The sequence below is a fragment of the Meles meles genome, chromosome 7, assembly GCF_922984935.1.
Source record: "Meles meles chromosome 7, mMelMel3.1 paternal haplotype, whole genome shotgun sequence".
Taxonomy (NCBI): Eukaryota; Metazoa; Chordata; class Mammalia; order Carnivora; family Mustelidae; genus Meles; species Meles meles.
The window spans coordinates 74,605,605-74,623,168 of NC_060072.1; the positions used below are offsets into that span (position 1 = coordinate 74,605,605).

The 17,564-nt window shown below is 39.9% G+C and overlaps 1 protein-coding gene across 1 annotated transcript in view; it reads right to left on the bottom strand.

Annotated features, from left to right (window-relative positions):
* AMN1 (antagonist of mitotic exit network 1 homolog) overlaps nucleotides 1-17,564 on the bottom strand; it is a 73,891-nt gene that overhangs the window by 25,919 nt on the left and 30,408 nt on the right. Inside the window, exons 2-4 of the mRNA XM_046010711.1 lie at nucleotides 16,972-17,104; nucleotides 6,795-6,939; nucleotides 4,292-4,509 (exon numbers count right to left, since the gene is read on the bottom strand). Coding sequence (XP_045866667.1) covers nucleotides 4,292-4,509; nucleotides 6,795-6,939; nucleotides 16,972-17,104 — 496 coding nt within the window. The remainder of the gene's footprint in view (nucleotides 1-4,291; nucleotides 4,510-6,794; nucleotides 6,940-16,971; nucleotides 17,105-17,564) is intronic.

The following is a 17,564-nucleotide window of genomic DNA, read 5'->3' on the forward strand; positions in this document are numbered from 1 at the left end:
TCCCAAACAGCTGCCAAAACTCCCTTTGTTTCAGGGAAATTCCTTGCCTTCTCTGGCCCGATGTGGACTGCCTAGCCCCTCCCCCCTTGCTGGCAGGAAGGTATGGCATCTGCTCCTCTGTTGGAGCTGATGAGTTCTAAAACTGGGAACCCTTTCTCAGCCTTCTGGTGGCACTTTGTTCTTCTGTCTCCCTGTTCTCTTTCTGCACCAGCTCGGGTGCGGCCTGCATAACTGGCCTCTAGACCATCCTTGGTACTTCCTGCACCATGGCTCCTTCTCTTTTCACTGTAAGGAAACAAGAAGAGCACCCCCTGGACCTAACACCCCCTCACTCCAGATCTTCCCACCTATGTCTCAGGTAAACATTCAAAGTGGAGTGGGCCCAGGTGGAATGTAAATCAGTATTTGAACTAAGTTAAGTTTGTTGATTTAATTAGGATGAACATGTCTTTTGAGTTAACAGCAGTAAATGTGAAACTTCAATCAAAGTTTACTGAGGGTCAAATAAGTTCATGTTATTTGCTGAAATCTGTTAGCAAAGAGATGACTAAAACTGATGGTCAATTGTCTGTCTCAAAGTTTTAATGCGTAATTGTTAAAGTAGATTTCAAAGTCTTTGGTAACCTGAAACTTTAAAGTTTTGCTTGGATGACAAATGGAATTAATTTGTTGGACATCTAGGTCTTAACCAAATGGGATTAAATGCTAGAGCACTGGTTGCTAGAACTAGGTTTGTGCTTTTGAAATCTGTTGGTAAACATGTTTTGTGCTTAACTCATTCATAAATTTCCCTTCTAAGAATTCTGTTGTAACAGTTCACAATTGGTTAATATTTAGTCTTCACTAGAGATGGAGATGTTTCTAAGAAAATGTAAATGCTTTTCTCTTTGCCTGCCCAGGATTGTAAATGAGATCTCTTTTGACTCATAAGGCTTTTCCTTGATATGCTAAGTTACTCAGGAAGTACTAGTAAACCAACGATAAATCTTGGGTTACATTTGGGTAAATGCTGTAAATACTCTAGAGGTTCTATACATTTCCTAAAGTTTTGATGTTTTGATAAGGGTCATCACTCGATATTTAACCACATCTATTCTGAGTTCTTGTCATTTGTAATTGTTTTAATTCTCTTATAAAATGAATTCCACCTTAAAGGAAATTCATATGGGAGACTTTCAGGACAAATACAGGTCTTTGATATGTTGAAATCCTGGAACTGAATTGGGTAAAAATTTCCAGAAGTAAGAGCTGCCTTGGGACTAAACTAGAATTAGCAACATGGGACTAGATGAACTGAAATATTATAATGTTGTGTCTCTTAATGTTTTGTCTTATTTTAAACAATTACTGGTTCTGTAATGTTTGCTCTTCCAGACTAAGGAAACTTTTTCTTAAGTTATCTGTAACTTACAGAGATGTAAAAGTATTCATTTGTAAACAAATCAAGGCATTCAACTTCTCTCTCTATCTGAACCCTCTGAAACTCAAAAGGTCTCAGCAAGTATTCTTTCTTCCATGGCAATCAGTCATTTGCATAAGTTCAATAAGAATCTGTTCTCCTTATAACAGGACACCATTGGAAACACTGGTTATTTTACCAAGGCTTTCACTGGAATGTCATATTTGAAAAAGACTCAGATATGACCAGACAGCTTAAAGGAACTAAGGTCGACTTTATAAAACCTGGAGCCATAAAGCCCTTTGGAACTGTTGGCCTGATACCTTGCTTACAGAGCCCCAGCAGCCTCACCAGGTGAGTAAAGAATGTCACTTCCTGGCAGATACAGGAACCTCAGGATACTTAGGGGACCTCAGGAAGAGGAATTCACCCAAATCTGACAGGTATTGCAGGCATGCTTGATGGCAAGTACGTGGCTTGGCTTCTGGCCTGGAAAGGCTACTAAAAGTTCAACCTAGAGATTCCTTATAAGAAGTTCCAGCAAAACAGATTCTAAAAGATCTATATGCTCACTCACTGCTTTTGCTGAGCTTATGTAAATAATTAGGCCAAGTTAAAACTGGATTTGTTTTTCAAATAAATTAGTCCTGATTTGGCTATCTGTGGAAATGATTTTAGAGAGAAAAATTATGTTTTAATAACACAACTTTAGGGCTATTAAATTCTAGATTTGGTTGTCTTTAAATATTTATTTACCTAAGCTAGACAACTTGAGGTAAACTTCAGAGAAGTTGCACAATAGCTTGTTTAGACGATCTTGTCTTTGCCATTCAGTCAGCCTCAGATATAAGGAGGAAACTTCAGAAAATTGAAGGATTTGAAGGGAAGAATCTGACTGAGTTAGTGGGAATGGCAGAAATAGCTGCTGAGGACTAGGAGTCATGCTTATGGGGGCCGAAAGCTCTCTTACAGACTCTGCAGGAAAAAGGGTATCAGGTGTCAGCAATGAAACACAGCTTTGTCAGAGCCACGCCACTTATTTTGGCTTTGATCTCCACGAGGGAGTGCATTCACTGTCTGAGTCCAGGAAACAGGTGATCACCCGATACCCCCGCCCCACCACGCCCCTACAAGTGAGGGAGTTTCCTGAAACAGTGGGCCACTGCTGGCTGTGGATACCACAGTTCGCAGAGATTGCCCAACCTCTCTATGAACTGACTCAGGGAGGACTCCCTATGGTAGAGTGGACAGCTGAGGCAGGAGGAGTATTTTGGGAGTTACAAACAGCCTTACTGAGTGCCCCAGCAGTTACCAAGCCCTTCCACTTGTATGTGGATGAAAAGGCAGGGGTGGCCAAAGGAGTTTTGACTCAGACTCTGGGGCCTTGGCAAAGGCCAGTAGCCTATCTTAGCAAGAAACTAGATCCAGTAGCGGCTGGGTTCCCCACTTGCCTCCACATAATTGTTGCCATGGCTCTCCTGGTCAAGGATCAAAGTAAATTGACTTCAGGTCAAAATTTCATCTTGACCACCACTCACACTATAGAGGGCCTTCTCCGGACTCCACCAGACCAGTGGATGACAAACGCCCAAGTGACGGGGTATCAGGCCCTCCTCCTCAATGAACTGAAAGTGACTTTCTGGCCCCTGGCGGTGCTAAATCCAGCCACGTTGCTGCCAGAGGAGCTGGCTGACCACCCACATGACTGGGGGAGGTCCTAACCCAGGTCGCAGGAATAAGGCCAGATCTCAGAGACACTCCCCTCCTGGATGCAGAGATGACACTGTTCATAGATGGAATAGCTACATGGTCGATGGAAAGAGGTATGCAGGGGCTGTGGTGGTTTCTCCTGAGCAGGAACTCTGGACGGTGGCCCTGCCACACGGAACCTCAGCGCAAAAAAAGTGGAGCTGATTGCACTCACCAAGGCACCGCAGATGGCCAAGGGTAAGACCGCCAACATCTATTTGGACAGTAGGCTGGTAGAGGCTTTCTCTGCCAAACATGAGATGGCAAGAGTGGTAGCCAAAAAGCTACTAGAGGTTTGGGTTACCTTGTGATTGAGTCAGACAACAGCCCTGCATTTGTGAGTTCAGTCTCACAGGCATTGGCCAAGGCCACGGGCACTAATTGGAAACTACATTGTGCCTACCGGCCCCAGAGCTCCAGGCAAGTAGAGTGAATGAAACCGGACTCTTAAAGAGACCTTGACAAAGCTAATTCTGGAGACTGGCAGTGGATGGACGGATCTCCTTCCTTTTGCCCTCCTCAAGGCAAAAACAAGTAAACAAGGTGACTCCATTTGAAATAATGTTCGGGAGACCCCACCCCCCCTCACTCTACCCTTGGCTATAAGAGGTTGTCCTAGCAGAAATGACTGATCAGGCTGTACTCCAGTCACTGCAGGCATTACAGTCTGTCTAGCCCATGCAGGGATCCAAACTGCCCACACTGAGATGGAGACGGAGGTGGAACCACATCCTTACCAACCCAGACTTGGTTTGGATATGCCACCACCAAGTGGGAAACTTGGAGACTCACTGGAAGGGACCATTTATTGTTATTCTGTCCACCCCCACAGCAATAAAAGTAGAAGGCATCAGGGCCTGGGTTCACGCAGGTCATGTAAAACAAGCCGAGGATGAGGACGCCCCCCAGAGATGGATCACAGACCCTAACACCATTCAGCAAACTTATCTTATAGCCACCCTTATCTTTTTCACTCTTGCTTAAAATAATTGACAGGAATGTGCCACGTTGTATAATTATGGAAGCATGAGGTTGTCAACAATTCCAACAAAAATAAAAAAAATTATGTTCTTCTGGTGAGTCATGGAAAATCACTGGGCAAACACATACAGTCTTAATATTTCAAGTCTCTATTTCATTTACCTGAGTAGCTGAAAAATCAACACACTGCAAAAATGGGCAGTTTTCTCCTAATGCATGTAAGGACACATCAGTAATACCTAAACAGCCACCTAAATCAATGATCTTTAGCAGCCGGCAGTTGAGTGCAAGAGCAAGGACTCCTTCATCAGTGAGATTGCAGCATCTTTTCAAAGAAGCCTCATGCAGGTATGAACAAGAGGAAGCCACAGCTTTTATTCCTGGGGGAAAACAATTATGTATCAATAAGCTATACACGTATATACATGAGAAATGCGACTGATTTTCATTTTAGCAATCACCAGTATTGATATATCCAACTGTATGTTAGCCTTTTGTGAAGTAGTCCATCTCTGAGGATATACTTATTTTCCAGTGATGCTGTCATCATTAAAACTCTCTTGGAATATTTTTGGAATTCTCTACATAGGCTGTAGTATATCATTGAGAACATCTGCAGGCAGTGGCAAGCCTTTATTGTTGACAACTAAATTTGCCTTTAGGAAATAGCCAAAAACATTCAGAATGAAATTAGATCATTAAATAATACATGAATCTCCTTTTTATTAAAACAAAAGTTTTAAAGTAATAAAGTTAATTTTCTTATGGAGTCTGAAGAGAAATCAAAAGTTAAATTGCCCAAATGTCTTAGGTGATTGTTTTCAGGCTTATCCTTAGGGATCATACTTCCGCCTCTCCATTCTCTTCCCCTTTTGACATTTAAATCCAATTAAACTGATATAAATACACCTTGGAGACTGGTACATGATAATGTGCCACAAAAATAAGAGTATTTTTTGTGGGGCATTATTTGTGTAAACATTTAAAAACTTAGGCTTCTATGTAATATTAAGAATAGCCTAACTGGCTAACCAAGATGATCTCAAAATACAGCCAACGACTCACAAAACTTCTCAGAAACCTAGCTAGTCAAATAAGTTCCTCTTTTTTTTAAGGATTATTTATTTTTTGAGAGAGAGAGAGATTGAGAGAACTAGTGGGAGGAGGAGCAGAGGGAGAAGCAGACTCCCTGTGGAGAAGGGAGCCCAACACAGGATTCAATCCCAAGACCCTGAGATCATGGGATCATGAACTAGGCCAACACAGATGCTTAACTGACTCAGCCACCCAGGTGCCCAAGTCCCTCTTTCTGATATTGAAGGAAAAGGTTAAAATCCTTTATTGATTTTTTTAAAAGGGCAAAAGTCCTCTAATTCATGTAATAATGACACTGAAAAATGTGGTTTGACTGGCTATAAAAAAACTATGCGGGGGCGCCTGGGTGGCTCAGTGGGTTAAGCCACTGCCTTCGGCTCAGGTCATGATCTCGGGGTCCTGGGATCGAGTCCCGCATCAGGCTCTCTGCTCAGCGGGGAGCCTGCTTCCCTCTCTCTCTCTGCCTGCCTCTCTGCCTACTTGTGATCTGTGTCTGTCAAATAAATAAATAAAATCTTTAAAAAAAAGAAAAAAAAAGATTAAAAAAAAAAAACTATGCGTTGTAGGGGATAAAAGGTAGCATAGGGAATATAGTCAGTGGTGTTGTAATAGTGTTGTATGATGACAGATGGTAGTGCCATCTTAAAAAAACCCAACCCATAAAAACATAAAATAAACTGTCATTGTACAGACTGATAGGAGAGTGCCTAGAAAATTTAATCTGATGGTGCTTTAACTTTCTATGGTAATTTTACATCAAGAAAGCCTTAACAGGGGCGCCTGGGTGGCTCAGTGGTTTAAGCCGCTGCCTTCAGCTCAGGTCATGATCTCGGGGTCCTGGGATCGAGTCCCGCATCGGGCTCTCTGCTCAGCGGGGAGCCTGCTTCCCTCTCACTCTCTCTGCCTGCCTCTCTGCCTACTTGTGATCTCTCTCTGTCAAATAAATACATAAAATCTTTTAAAAAAAAAAAAAAAGAAAGAAAGCCTTAACAAAGTATGAACTGGTCAATAGCAAATCAATTTCAAAGTGTTCTGAGCTCTCTTACATGGATGTCCATCCATGTTTACTTTAAATATGTTTCTCTCTCTCTCTCTCTTTTTTTAAAAAAAGATTTACTTATTTATTTGAGACAGAGTGTGAGAGAGAGAATGAGGGTTGGAGGGGGAAGGGCAGAGGAACCGGGAGAGAGAAACCCTAAGCAGAGGACTCACTGAGCCTGGAGCTGAATGCATGCCAGGCTCCATCCCATGATCCTGAGATCATGATCCTGAGCCAAAACCAAGAGTCGGATGCTTAACTGACTGCACCACCCAGGCGCCCCTACTTTGAATATCTTTAAATTATAAGTAGTGACTTAGTGTATCACTTAACTTCCAGCAATGGTTATAAGTTGGAATTCTAATTTGGATTCTTTATCTTAGCTTGAATATTTCTATTGATAAACACAGTTTCTGCTTCTTTAACATCTTCATACTCACTTTTGACATATTTACTAACCCTTTGTTGTTCCAAAATTATATTAGATGGAGAATAGTAATCTATCAATTTATTCAGTGTTAATAAACATACCTTTTGAAGTTATGGAAATCCTGTTTTCTTTTGAGGAACTTAAATTTAATTTCTTTAGTTTTCTGCAGTTACACAGGTGCAGGAGAGCAGTATCTGAAATATCACAGCTTCGCAGATCTAGAGTTTGGACTTCAGGGTGTAAAATCTATAAAAAACACATGATTGCAAAAAATTAAATTTTCCTATAAATATAAAAGTTTGTTCCATATTTAGTGTTTTGGTGGTCATGACAGACAAATGGTGGATGGAAAATATAGCAAAGAATATAAAAACCTATCTGAGTACAGACACACACATAAAGCAGGAAAAAATATGCCCACTTTCAATTGGAGGTACAGTTCCTAGTGCTACCAAAGTCTTTACTGAGACACATGGCTTTGATGAGATAGCTGGTAGAGAGTAAGGACCCACCAGACCTGAGAAGGATAATCAAGGTGGTGGCATGCGCTTATCTTTTTCCAGTAGTTCTGACTGTTATTAGAGATCCTAGCTATGTGCATCTGCTCAGCAGGTATGAGTATTTAGTCTCTATATACTGAATGGTTATAGGATGTGAGTATTGCTTTTCTATAACATTTATGTCCTTCATTCTTATTGGGAGCGAGTACAAACAAATCTAGTATTACTGATTCTTTACTTAAGGGCAAAAAACAGCAAATTGATTTCAAAGTGTTCTGAGCTCCCTTCCTTGGCTCTTCCTTCCTTCCTCGCTCCTTCCCTCCCTCTATCTCTTCCTCCCTTCCTTCCTTCCTTCCTCCCTCCCTCTCTCCTTTCCTCCCTCCTCTCCTGTTCCTTCCTTACCTCCTTTAGAATGAGGGGATGGGAAGGGGCAGAGGGAGAAGAGAGAATCTTCTCCCTTCTCAGGCTGCTTTCTACTTTTTTCCATGTAGAAATACCTTTACTTTTCTGAATAAAAGTACTAATGTAAAAGAATCAGACAATATTGAAAAGTTATAAAAACGGTAAAATAACTATTTCTATTTATTGAGCACTTACCAGGAAGGATACAAAAAGTGTGCTATGTACATTACATCATTTAATATTCTCTCTCAAACACAGACAGACCCCGAAAGACTTTTTATAAATCCGGGAATTGAGGCACCTGGAGCTCAAGTAGTAAAACAAAGTACACAGCCCAAAAAAGAAAAGAAAAAAAAGCAGAGCTAGGATTGAAAACCAGCTCTTTCTAATTCTAAAGGCCATGCTTTTATCCACTATAACTAAAATTAACCATAATATCAATACCCAGAGAAAAACATAATATTAGTTCTGATTTTTTTTGAGTTAAAAAAAAAAAAACTGAAGAAAAATGGGATCAGATTATATTTACTTATAAGATGAGCACTTTTTACAAAAACGATTTATTGTGGTTGTATTCTGTTCCATTCTATGCATGTACCATAACATATTACATGCATTCTACACTGACAAATGCTTCGACTGAACATTTAGGCTGATTTAGAAAGCAATACAGTATAGTGATTAAGAACATGTCTTCTGGAAGCAGTCTGAGTTTGAACCCTATGAATGTGATCAAGCTCTGGTTTTTTTTTTTTTTCCCTTTTTATTAATTTTTTCAGCGTAACAGTATTCATTCTTTTTACACAACACCCAGTGCTCCATGCAAAACGTGCCCTCCCCATCACCCACCACCTGTTCCCCCAACCTCCCACCCCTGACCCTTCAAAACCCTCAGGTTGTTTTTCAGAGTCCATAGTCTCTTATGGTTCGCCTCCCCTCCCCAATGTCCATAGCCCGCTCCCCCTCTCCCAATCCCACCTCCCCCCAGCAACCCCCAGTTTGTTTTGTGAGATTAAGAGTCATTTATGGTTTGTCTCCCTCCCAATCCCATCTTGTTTCATTTATTCTTCTCCTATCCCCCTACCCCCCCATGTTGCTTCTCCATGTCCTCATATCAGGGAGATCATATGATAGTTGTCTTTCTCCGATTGACTTATTTCACTAAGCATGATACGCTCTAGTTCCATCCATGTCGTCGCAAATGGCAAGATTTCATTTCTTTTGATGGCTGCATAGTATTCCATTGTGTATATATACCACCTCTTCTTGATCCATTCATCTGTTGATGGACATCTAGGTTCTTTCCATAGTCTGGCTATTGTAGACATTGCTGCTATAAACATTCGGGTACACGTGCCCCTTCGGATCACTATGTTTGTATCTTTAGGGTAAATACCCAGTAGTGCAATTGCTGGGTCATAGGGTAGTTCTATTTTCAACATTTTGAGGAACCTCCATGCTGTTTTCCAGAGTGGTTGGACCAGCTTGCATTCCCACCAACAGTGGAGGAGGGTTCCCCTTTCTCCACATCCTCTCCAGCATCTGTCATTTCCTGACTTGTTAACTTTAGCCATTCTGACTGGTGTGAGGTGATATCTCATTGTGGTTTTGATTTGTATTTCCCTGATGCCGAGTGATGTGGAGCACTTTTTCATGTGTCTGTTGGCCATCTGGATGTCTTCTTTGCAGAAATGTCTGGCCATGTCCTCTGCCCATTTCTTGATTGGATTGTTTGTTCTTTGGGTGTTGAGTTTGCTAAGTTCCTTATAGATTTTGGATACTAGCCCTTTATCTGATATGTCGCTTGCAAATATCTTCTCCCATTCTGTCAGCTGTCTTTTGGTTTTGTTAACTGTTTCCTTTGCTGTGCAAAAGCTTTTGATCTTGATGAAATCCCAATAGTTCATTTTCGCCCTTGCTTCCCTTGCCTTTGCCGTTGTTCCTAGGAAGATGTTGCTGCGGCTGAGGTCGAAGAGGTTGCTGCCTGCATTCTCCTCAAGGATTTTGATGGATTCCTTTCTCACATTGAGGTCCTTCATCCATTTGGAGTCTATTTTCGTGTGTGGTGTAAGGAAGTGGTCCAATTTCATTTTTCTGCATGTGGCTGTCCAATTTTCCCAGCACCATTTATTGAAGAGGCTGTCTTTTTTCCATTGGACATTCTTTCCTGCTTTGTCAAAGATTAGTTGACCATAGAGTTGAGGGTCGATTTCTGGGCTCTCTATTCTGTTCCACTGGTCTATGTGTCTGTTTTTGTGCCAGTACCATGCTGTCTTGATGATGACAGCTTTGTAATAGAGCTTGAAGTCCGGAATTGTGATGCCACCAACTTTGGCTTTGTTCTTCAATATTCCTTTGGCTATTCGAGGTCTTTTCTGGTTCCATATAAATTTTAGGATTATTTGTTCCATTTCTTTGAAAAAATGGATGGTATTTTGATAGGGATTGCATTAAATGTGTAGATTGCTTTAGGTAGCATAGACATTTTCACAATATTTATTCTTCCAATCCAGGAGCATGGAACATTTTTCCATTTTTTTGTGTCTTCCTCAATTTCTTTCATGAGTACTTTATAATTTTCTGTGTATAGATTCTTAGTCTCTTTGGTTAGGTTTATTCCTAGGTATCTTATAGTTTTGGGTACAATTGTGAATGGGATTGACTCCTTAATTTCTCTTTCTTCAGTCTTGTTGTTGGTGTACAGAAATGCAACTGATTTCTGTGCATTGATTTTATATCCTGACACTTTACTGAATTCCTGTACAAGTTCTAGCAGTTTGGGAGTGGAGTCTTTTGGGTTTTCCACATATAGTATCATATCATCTGCGAAGAGTGATAGTTTGACTTCTTCTTTACCAATTTGGATGCCTTTAATTTCTTTTTGTTGTCTGATTGCTGAGGCTAGGACTTCTAATACTATGTTGAATAGCAGTGGTGATAATGGACATCCCTGCCGTGTTCCTGACCTTAATGGAAAAGCTTTCAGTTTTTCTCCATTGAGAATGATATTTGCGGTGGGTTTTTCATAGATGGCTTTGATAATATTGAGGTATGTGCCCTCTATCCCTACACTTTGAAGAGTTTTGATCAGGAAGGGATGCTGTACTTTGTCAAATGCTTTTTCAGCATCTATTGAGAATATCATATGGTTCTTGTTCTTTCTTTTATTAATGTGTTCTATCACATTGATTGATTTGCGGATGTTGAACCAACCCTGCAGCCCTGGAATAAATCCCACTTGATCGTGGTGAATAATCCTTTTAATGTACTGTTGAATCCTATTGGCTAGTATTTTGGCGAGAATTTTTGCGTCTGTGTTCATCAAGGATATTGGTCTGTAGTTCTCTTTTTTGGTGGGATCCTTGTCTGGTTTTGGGATCAAGGTGATGCTGGCCTCATAGAATGAGTTTGGAAGTTTTCCTTCCATTTCTATTTTTTGGAACAGTTTCAGGAGAATAGGAATGAGTTCTTCTTTAAATGTTTCGTAGAATTCCCCTGGGAAGCCGTCTGGCCCTGGGCTTTTGTTTGTTTGGAGATTTTTGATGACTGTTTCAATCTCCTTACTGGTTATGGGCCTGTTCAGGTTTTCTATTTCTTCCTGGTTCAGTTGTGGTAGTTTATATGTCTCTAGGAATGCATCCATTTCTTCCAGATTGGCCAATTTGTTGGCGTAGAGTTGCTCATAGTATGTTCTTATAATTGTCTGTATTTCTTTGGTGTTAGTTGTGATCTCTCCTCTTTCATTCATGATTTTATTGATTTGGGTCCTTTCTCTTTTCTTTTTGATGAGTCTGGCCAGGGGTTTATCAATCCTATTGATTCTTTCAAAGAACCAGCTCCTAGTTTCATTGATTTTTTCTATTGTTTTTTTGGTTTCTATTTCATTGATTTCTGCTCTGATCTTTATGATTTCTCTTCTCCTGCTGGGTTTAGGGTTTCTTTCTTGTTCTTTCTCCAGCTCCTTTACGCGTAGGGTTAGGTTGTGTACTTGAGACCTTTCTTGTTTCTTGAGAAAGGCTTGTACCGCTATATATTTTCCTCTCAGGACTGCCTTTGCTGTGTTCCACAGATTTTGAACTGTTGTGTTTTCATTATCATTTGTTTCCATGAATTTTTTCAATTCTTCTTTAATTTCCTGGTTGACCCATTCATTCTTTAGAAGGATGCTGTTTAGTCTCCATGTATTTGGGTTCTTTCCAGCTTTCGTCTTGTGATTGAGTTCTAGCTTCAGAGCATTGTGGTCTGAAAATATGCAGGGAATAATCCTAATCTTTTGATACCGGTTGAGACCTGATTTGTGACCCAGGATGTGATCTATTCTGGAGAAGGTTCCATGTGCACTAGAGAAGAATGTGTATTCTGTTGCTTTGGGATGAAATGTTCTGAATATATCTGTGATGTCCATCTGGTCCAGTGTGTCATTTAAGGCCTTTATTTCCTTGTTGATCTTTTGCTTGGATGATCTGTCCATTTCAGTGAGGGGAGTGTTCAAGTCCCCTACTATTATTGTATTATTATTGATGTGTTTCTTTGATTTTGTTATTAATTGGTTGATATAGTTGGCTGCTCCCACGTTAGGGGCATAGATATTTAAAATTGTTAGATCTTCTTGTTGGACAGACCCTTTGAGTAGGATATAGTGTCCTTCCTCATCTCTTATTATAGTCTTTGGCTTAAAATCTAATTGATCTGATATAAGGATTGCCACCCCAGCTTTCTTCTGATGCCCATTAGCATGGTAAATTGTTTTCCACCCCCTCACTTTAAATCTGGAGGTGTCTTCGCGTCTAAAATGAGTTTCTTGTAGGCAACATACTGATGGGTTTTGTTTTTTTATCCATTCTGACACCCTGTGTCTTTTGATTGGGGCATTTAGCCCATTAACATTCAGGGTAACTATTGAGAGATATGAATTTAGTGCCATTATTAGCCTGTAAGGTGACTGTTACTGTATATTGTCTCTGTACCTTTCTTATCTACTACTTGTAGGCTCTCTTTGCTTAGAGGACCCCTTTCAATATTTCCTGGAGAGCTGGTTTGGTGTTTGCAAATTCTTTCAGTTTTTGTTTGTCCTGGAAGCTTTTGATCTCTCCTTCTATTTTCAATGATAGCCTAGCTGGATAGAGTATTCTTGGCTGCATGTTTTTCTCGTTTAGTGCTCTGAATATATCATGCCAGCTCTTTCTGGCCTGCCAGGTCTCTGTGGATAAGTCTGCCGCCAATCTAATATTTTTACCATTGTATGTTACTGATTTCTTTTCTCGGGCTGCTTTCAGGATTTTCTCTTTGTCACTAAGACTTGTAAATTTTACTATTAGGTGACGGGGTGTGGACCTATTCTTGTTGACTTTGAGGGGGGTTCTCTGCATCTCCTGGATTTTAATGCTTGTTCCTTTTGCCATATTAGGGAAATTCTCTCCAATGATTCTCTCCAATAGACCCTCTGCTCCCCTCTCTGTTTCTTCTTCTTCTGGAATCCCAATTATTCTAATGTTGTTTCGTCTTATGGTGTCACTTATCTCTCGAATTCTCCCCTCATGGTCCAGTAGCTGTTTGTCCCTCTTTTGCTCGGCTTCCTTATTCTCTGTCATTTGGTCTTCTATATCACTAATTCTTTCTTCTGCCTCATTGATCCTAGCAGTGAGAGCCTCCATTTTTGATTGCACCTCATTAATAGCTTTTTTGATTTCAACTTGGTTAGACTTTAGTTCTTTAATTTCTCCAGAAAGGGCTTTAATATCTCCAGAGAGGGTTTCTCTAATATCTTCCATGCCTTTTTCGAGCCCGGCTAGAATGTTCAGAATCGTCATTCTGAACTCTTGATCTGACATGGTACCAATGTCTGTGTTGATTAGGTCCCTAGCCTTCGGTACTGTCTCTTGTTCTTTTGTTTGTGGTGATTTTTTCCGCCTTGTCATTTTGTCTAGATAAGAGGATATGAAGGAGCAAATAAACTACTAATAGGGTGGCAAAGACCCCGGAAAAATGCGCTGTAACCAAATCAGAAGAGACCCCAAATTGTGGGGGGGGGGAAGGGGATAAAAAACAGGTTCTGAAAAAAAAAGAAAAAAGAAAAAATTTAAAAAATAAAACAAATAAAAAAATATAAAAAAGAAAGAAAAAATATATATATTTAGATGAACTAGTCAAAAAACGTTAAAAAAGAAAAGGGTAAAAGTTTTTAAAAAAATTTAGCAGAAGAAAAAAGAAAAAAGAAAAAAAATTGAAAAAAGAAAAAAAAAATAAAAAATTGAAAAAAGAAAAAAAAATTGAAGTAGCCGCAAGACTAAAGAATCATGGGGAGAAAGCCATGAGTTCCGTGCTTTGCTTTCTCCTCCTCTGGAATTGCTCTGCTGTCTTAGGAATTGAATCTGCTTTCTCCTTGATAGATGAACTTCGTCCTGGCTGGATATTTTGTTGATCTTCTGGGGGAGGGGCCTGTTGTAGTGACTCTCAAGTGTCTTTGCCCGAGGCGGGATTGCACCGCCCTTACCGGCGGCCGGACTAAGTAATCGGCTCGGGTTCGCTTTTGGGAGCTTCTGTTCCCTGAACGCTTTCCGTAGAGTTCCGGAGGACGGGAATGAAAATGGCGGCCTCCCAGTCTCTGGCCCGGAGGAGCCGAGAGCCTGGGGCCCCACTCCTCAGTGCGCCCCCAGAGGACAGCACCCAATCACTCCCGTATCCCCAGCCTCTAGCCGCGCTCCGAGCTCACCCAGCCCGCGACCAGTTCAAGGTAACCCCGAGCTGAGAGTTCAGTCCTCGGCTCTGTCTTTGCAGCCGGTTTCTCCGTTCTAATACCTGCGAGCTCTCCGACACTCTGACACCCCCGATCCTTCTGTGACCTTGCGGGGCCTGGGCCACGCTGGCCCCGCGTGGGCTTCACCCCGGTTTAGCCCCTGGAGCAATGTCCCTCAGTGGAACAGACTTTTAAAAGTCCTGATTTTGTGCTCCGTTCCTCCGCCACTTGCTGGGAGCCGGCCCCTCCCCCCGCGGTCTATCTTCCCGTTGTTTTAGATTCACTTCTCCGCCAGTCCTACCTTTCAGAAAGTGGTTGATTTTCTGTTTCTAGAGTTGCTGTTCTTCTTCTCTTCGCTCTCCCGTTGGATTTGTAGGTGTTTGCTATGTTTAGATAAGCTATCGAGCTGATCTCCTGTTACCTGATGTAGTCTCAGGCTGCTACTTCTCCGCCATCTTGACTCCTCCCCCAAGCTCTGGTTTTTGTATGTGTGTGTGTGGCCCTCAATGTCCTCATTATTAAAATGGGGATAATATTTTGTGAGAAGTGAGGTGCCTTGCTTATAATGTATACTATACATAATGTCATCTATTATTATAAATATTATGATAAGCATACTTGTGTGCTTTCCATATTTTCTTAGAATTAATGTCAGAAGTAAATTATAATTATATGAAGTGATGGAGATGTTAAATAATCCTACTGTGGTAATCATTTTGCAATGTATAAATGCATCAAATCATCATGTTATATTGTTTGCTTTAAACTTACACAATGTTATATGTCAGTTATATCTCAATAAAACTCGAAAAAAATACTAGGACTAAAATTGTTGAGTCTATAGTAAGCACCTTTTTAGGACTTTTGATAGTTAATGGCAAGCTGTCCTCCTAAAAGGCTTTTTGTTTTTGTTTTTGTTTTTATCAATTTACACTTCAACCAATAGGAGATAAAAGTGACTATTGACCACACCACTGTCCACACTGGGTATTTTTTTAAATCTGCCAAACTGAAAGAAACTGTGACTTTTATTACTAATTAGGTTAAATTTCCTTTTATATGTTAATAGGGATTTATATATTTTCCTTTGAGTATTTCCTGTTGTTTTATTTCAGTATTTGTTTTGATTTTTCTTATTGGTTTATTAAATTATTGGATTATTCTTATTGGATTCTTTAAATTGTCAAGATAACAAACCTGTAGAATTACATGTGTATTGCAAATATTTTTCCTACTTTGTTACTTGATTTTGCTTCTTTTTTTTTCTTCTAGCTATAAGGAAGTTCATATTGTTAGGTAATCAAATCCATCAATTTTTTTCTTCTTAGTTTCTAACTCTGGTGTCATGTTTAGAAAGGTCTCCTCCAGCCAACTATAAAAAGATTTAGGAAATATTTCAAAGAGAGCCATCCAATGATGCATGCAACTTTGTAACGGATGTTAGATCTGGCTTTTTTAATAATTTTGTAAGTAGGACTTGTAAAGATGGAGAACAAGGGAGAGCACCAAATAAATCATATTTGTTTTTTTCTATGTCATTCATTCCTTAGCCCTTTTCTATTCAGGTAAAATTAGGGCTGGTTGTTTTTTGGATTTTGTTTTTTTTTTTTTTCCCTCAGGTAGAATTAGGTTTAAATGAATATTAAGGATTGCCATAAAACAAAAATCTAAGCTACTGCAAAATAGGTTAATGTGTGAGAACAAAATGTGGATGGTGGGAAAGTGAAGAAAACCACCAGTTTTCTGTAGTGTCATAATGATTATTCTGTGGACCACACACAAACTAGATACATCCACAGAACCATTAACAATAAGAACCTGGGGATATTATTCTACCTCGATAGAGCTAAGCAGACAACAACACTAAAATGTCTATGTTCTAGTGCAAGCTAAATGAAGAAAACAAAGCATTACAGATACCTCGGGTTAATGTTAAAAGAAACACTAATGGCACATCTAACTGCAATTACAATGTTACAGGGACAGTCATGTGCTGGAGTGCTATGATCAGATTCCTTTTGATCATAGACTTTGGGCAGAATGTGTAGTAAAGTCAGCAACTGGTTAGAATCAGAGTTTCTGTAGTAGACAAGCCTAGTGTAGACTAGAGTCTTGGCAGACAGTGATGACGGCTGCAACCCCATTTTACAGTTAAGAGAACTGAGGCTCAATGTCAGAAAGAGTGGCAAAGCTAGGATTTCAGTTCAGGTTAGAAGGCCTTACTATACTTACTGCCTTATAGAATAGCCAATTAGCCAAGCTTAGTTGGCTACCCAGAGGGGAAAAAAAGAACCCCAATGTTTTGTTATATTTTAAAATTATTACTGAGCCTACTATATGCCATTGCTCCAAAAGTCTGAAACCACATCTAAACAGTAAAATGTAATATGCTTGCTTTGCAATTTTACATACGCTTTTTTTTTAATTTTTTTAGAAGATTTTATTTTTATCTATTTGACAGACAGAGATCACAAGTAGGCAGAGAGGCAGGCAGAGAGAGAGAGGGAAGCAGGCTCCCCGCTGAGCAGAGAGCCCAATTCGGGGCTCAATCACAGGACCCCGGGATCATGACACGAGCTGAAGGCAGAGGCTTTAATCCACTGAGCCACCCAGGTGACCCACAATTTTACATAATCTTACCTCACTTATATTTGAATCTGTTATCTGCCCCTGGATACTCATTATTTTAATCAGTCTATCTTTTATGTTGGGAGGCAGAGGCTTAATGTCTGTGATATATCTGGAAATGTTCTTCATGAAGCACCACAGGCATCTGAAATACAAATACAGTACAGTAAATTACATGGTACTGGTACCAATTCCAAATATTTATGCTCTTCACTTGCACTCAGACCTTACATAAACAGGGTGTACATTTGTATCAGTATTTGCAACTAAAGCTTGCTAAGATTCAAAAGTCTAGCATGAGCTCTGTTACGCTTTGAGGTTCTTCCTTTACATTTCTTTCTCAGCATACCTCATTTACTAAAATGCATTCTAAATGACAAAAAAAAGCCCACAAAATATAATTTAATTAAAAAAAATTAAAGTAAAACTGTAAAAAAAAATGACAAAAAAAGTTTTTCCTTAGTCAGTATAATTCCTAAGACACAGTTACTACCAAGACTAGTTACAGATTAGTAACCAACCAATATGTAATTAGTAACCAATTAAGTATTAGTAACCAAGACCAGTTACATATTCCAAAATAAATATTGAACAAGGGCCTACTG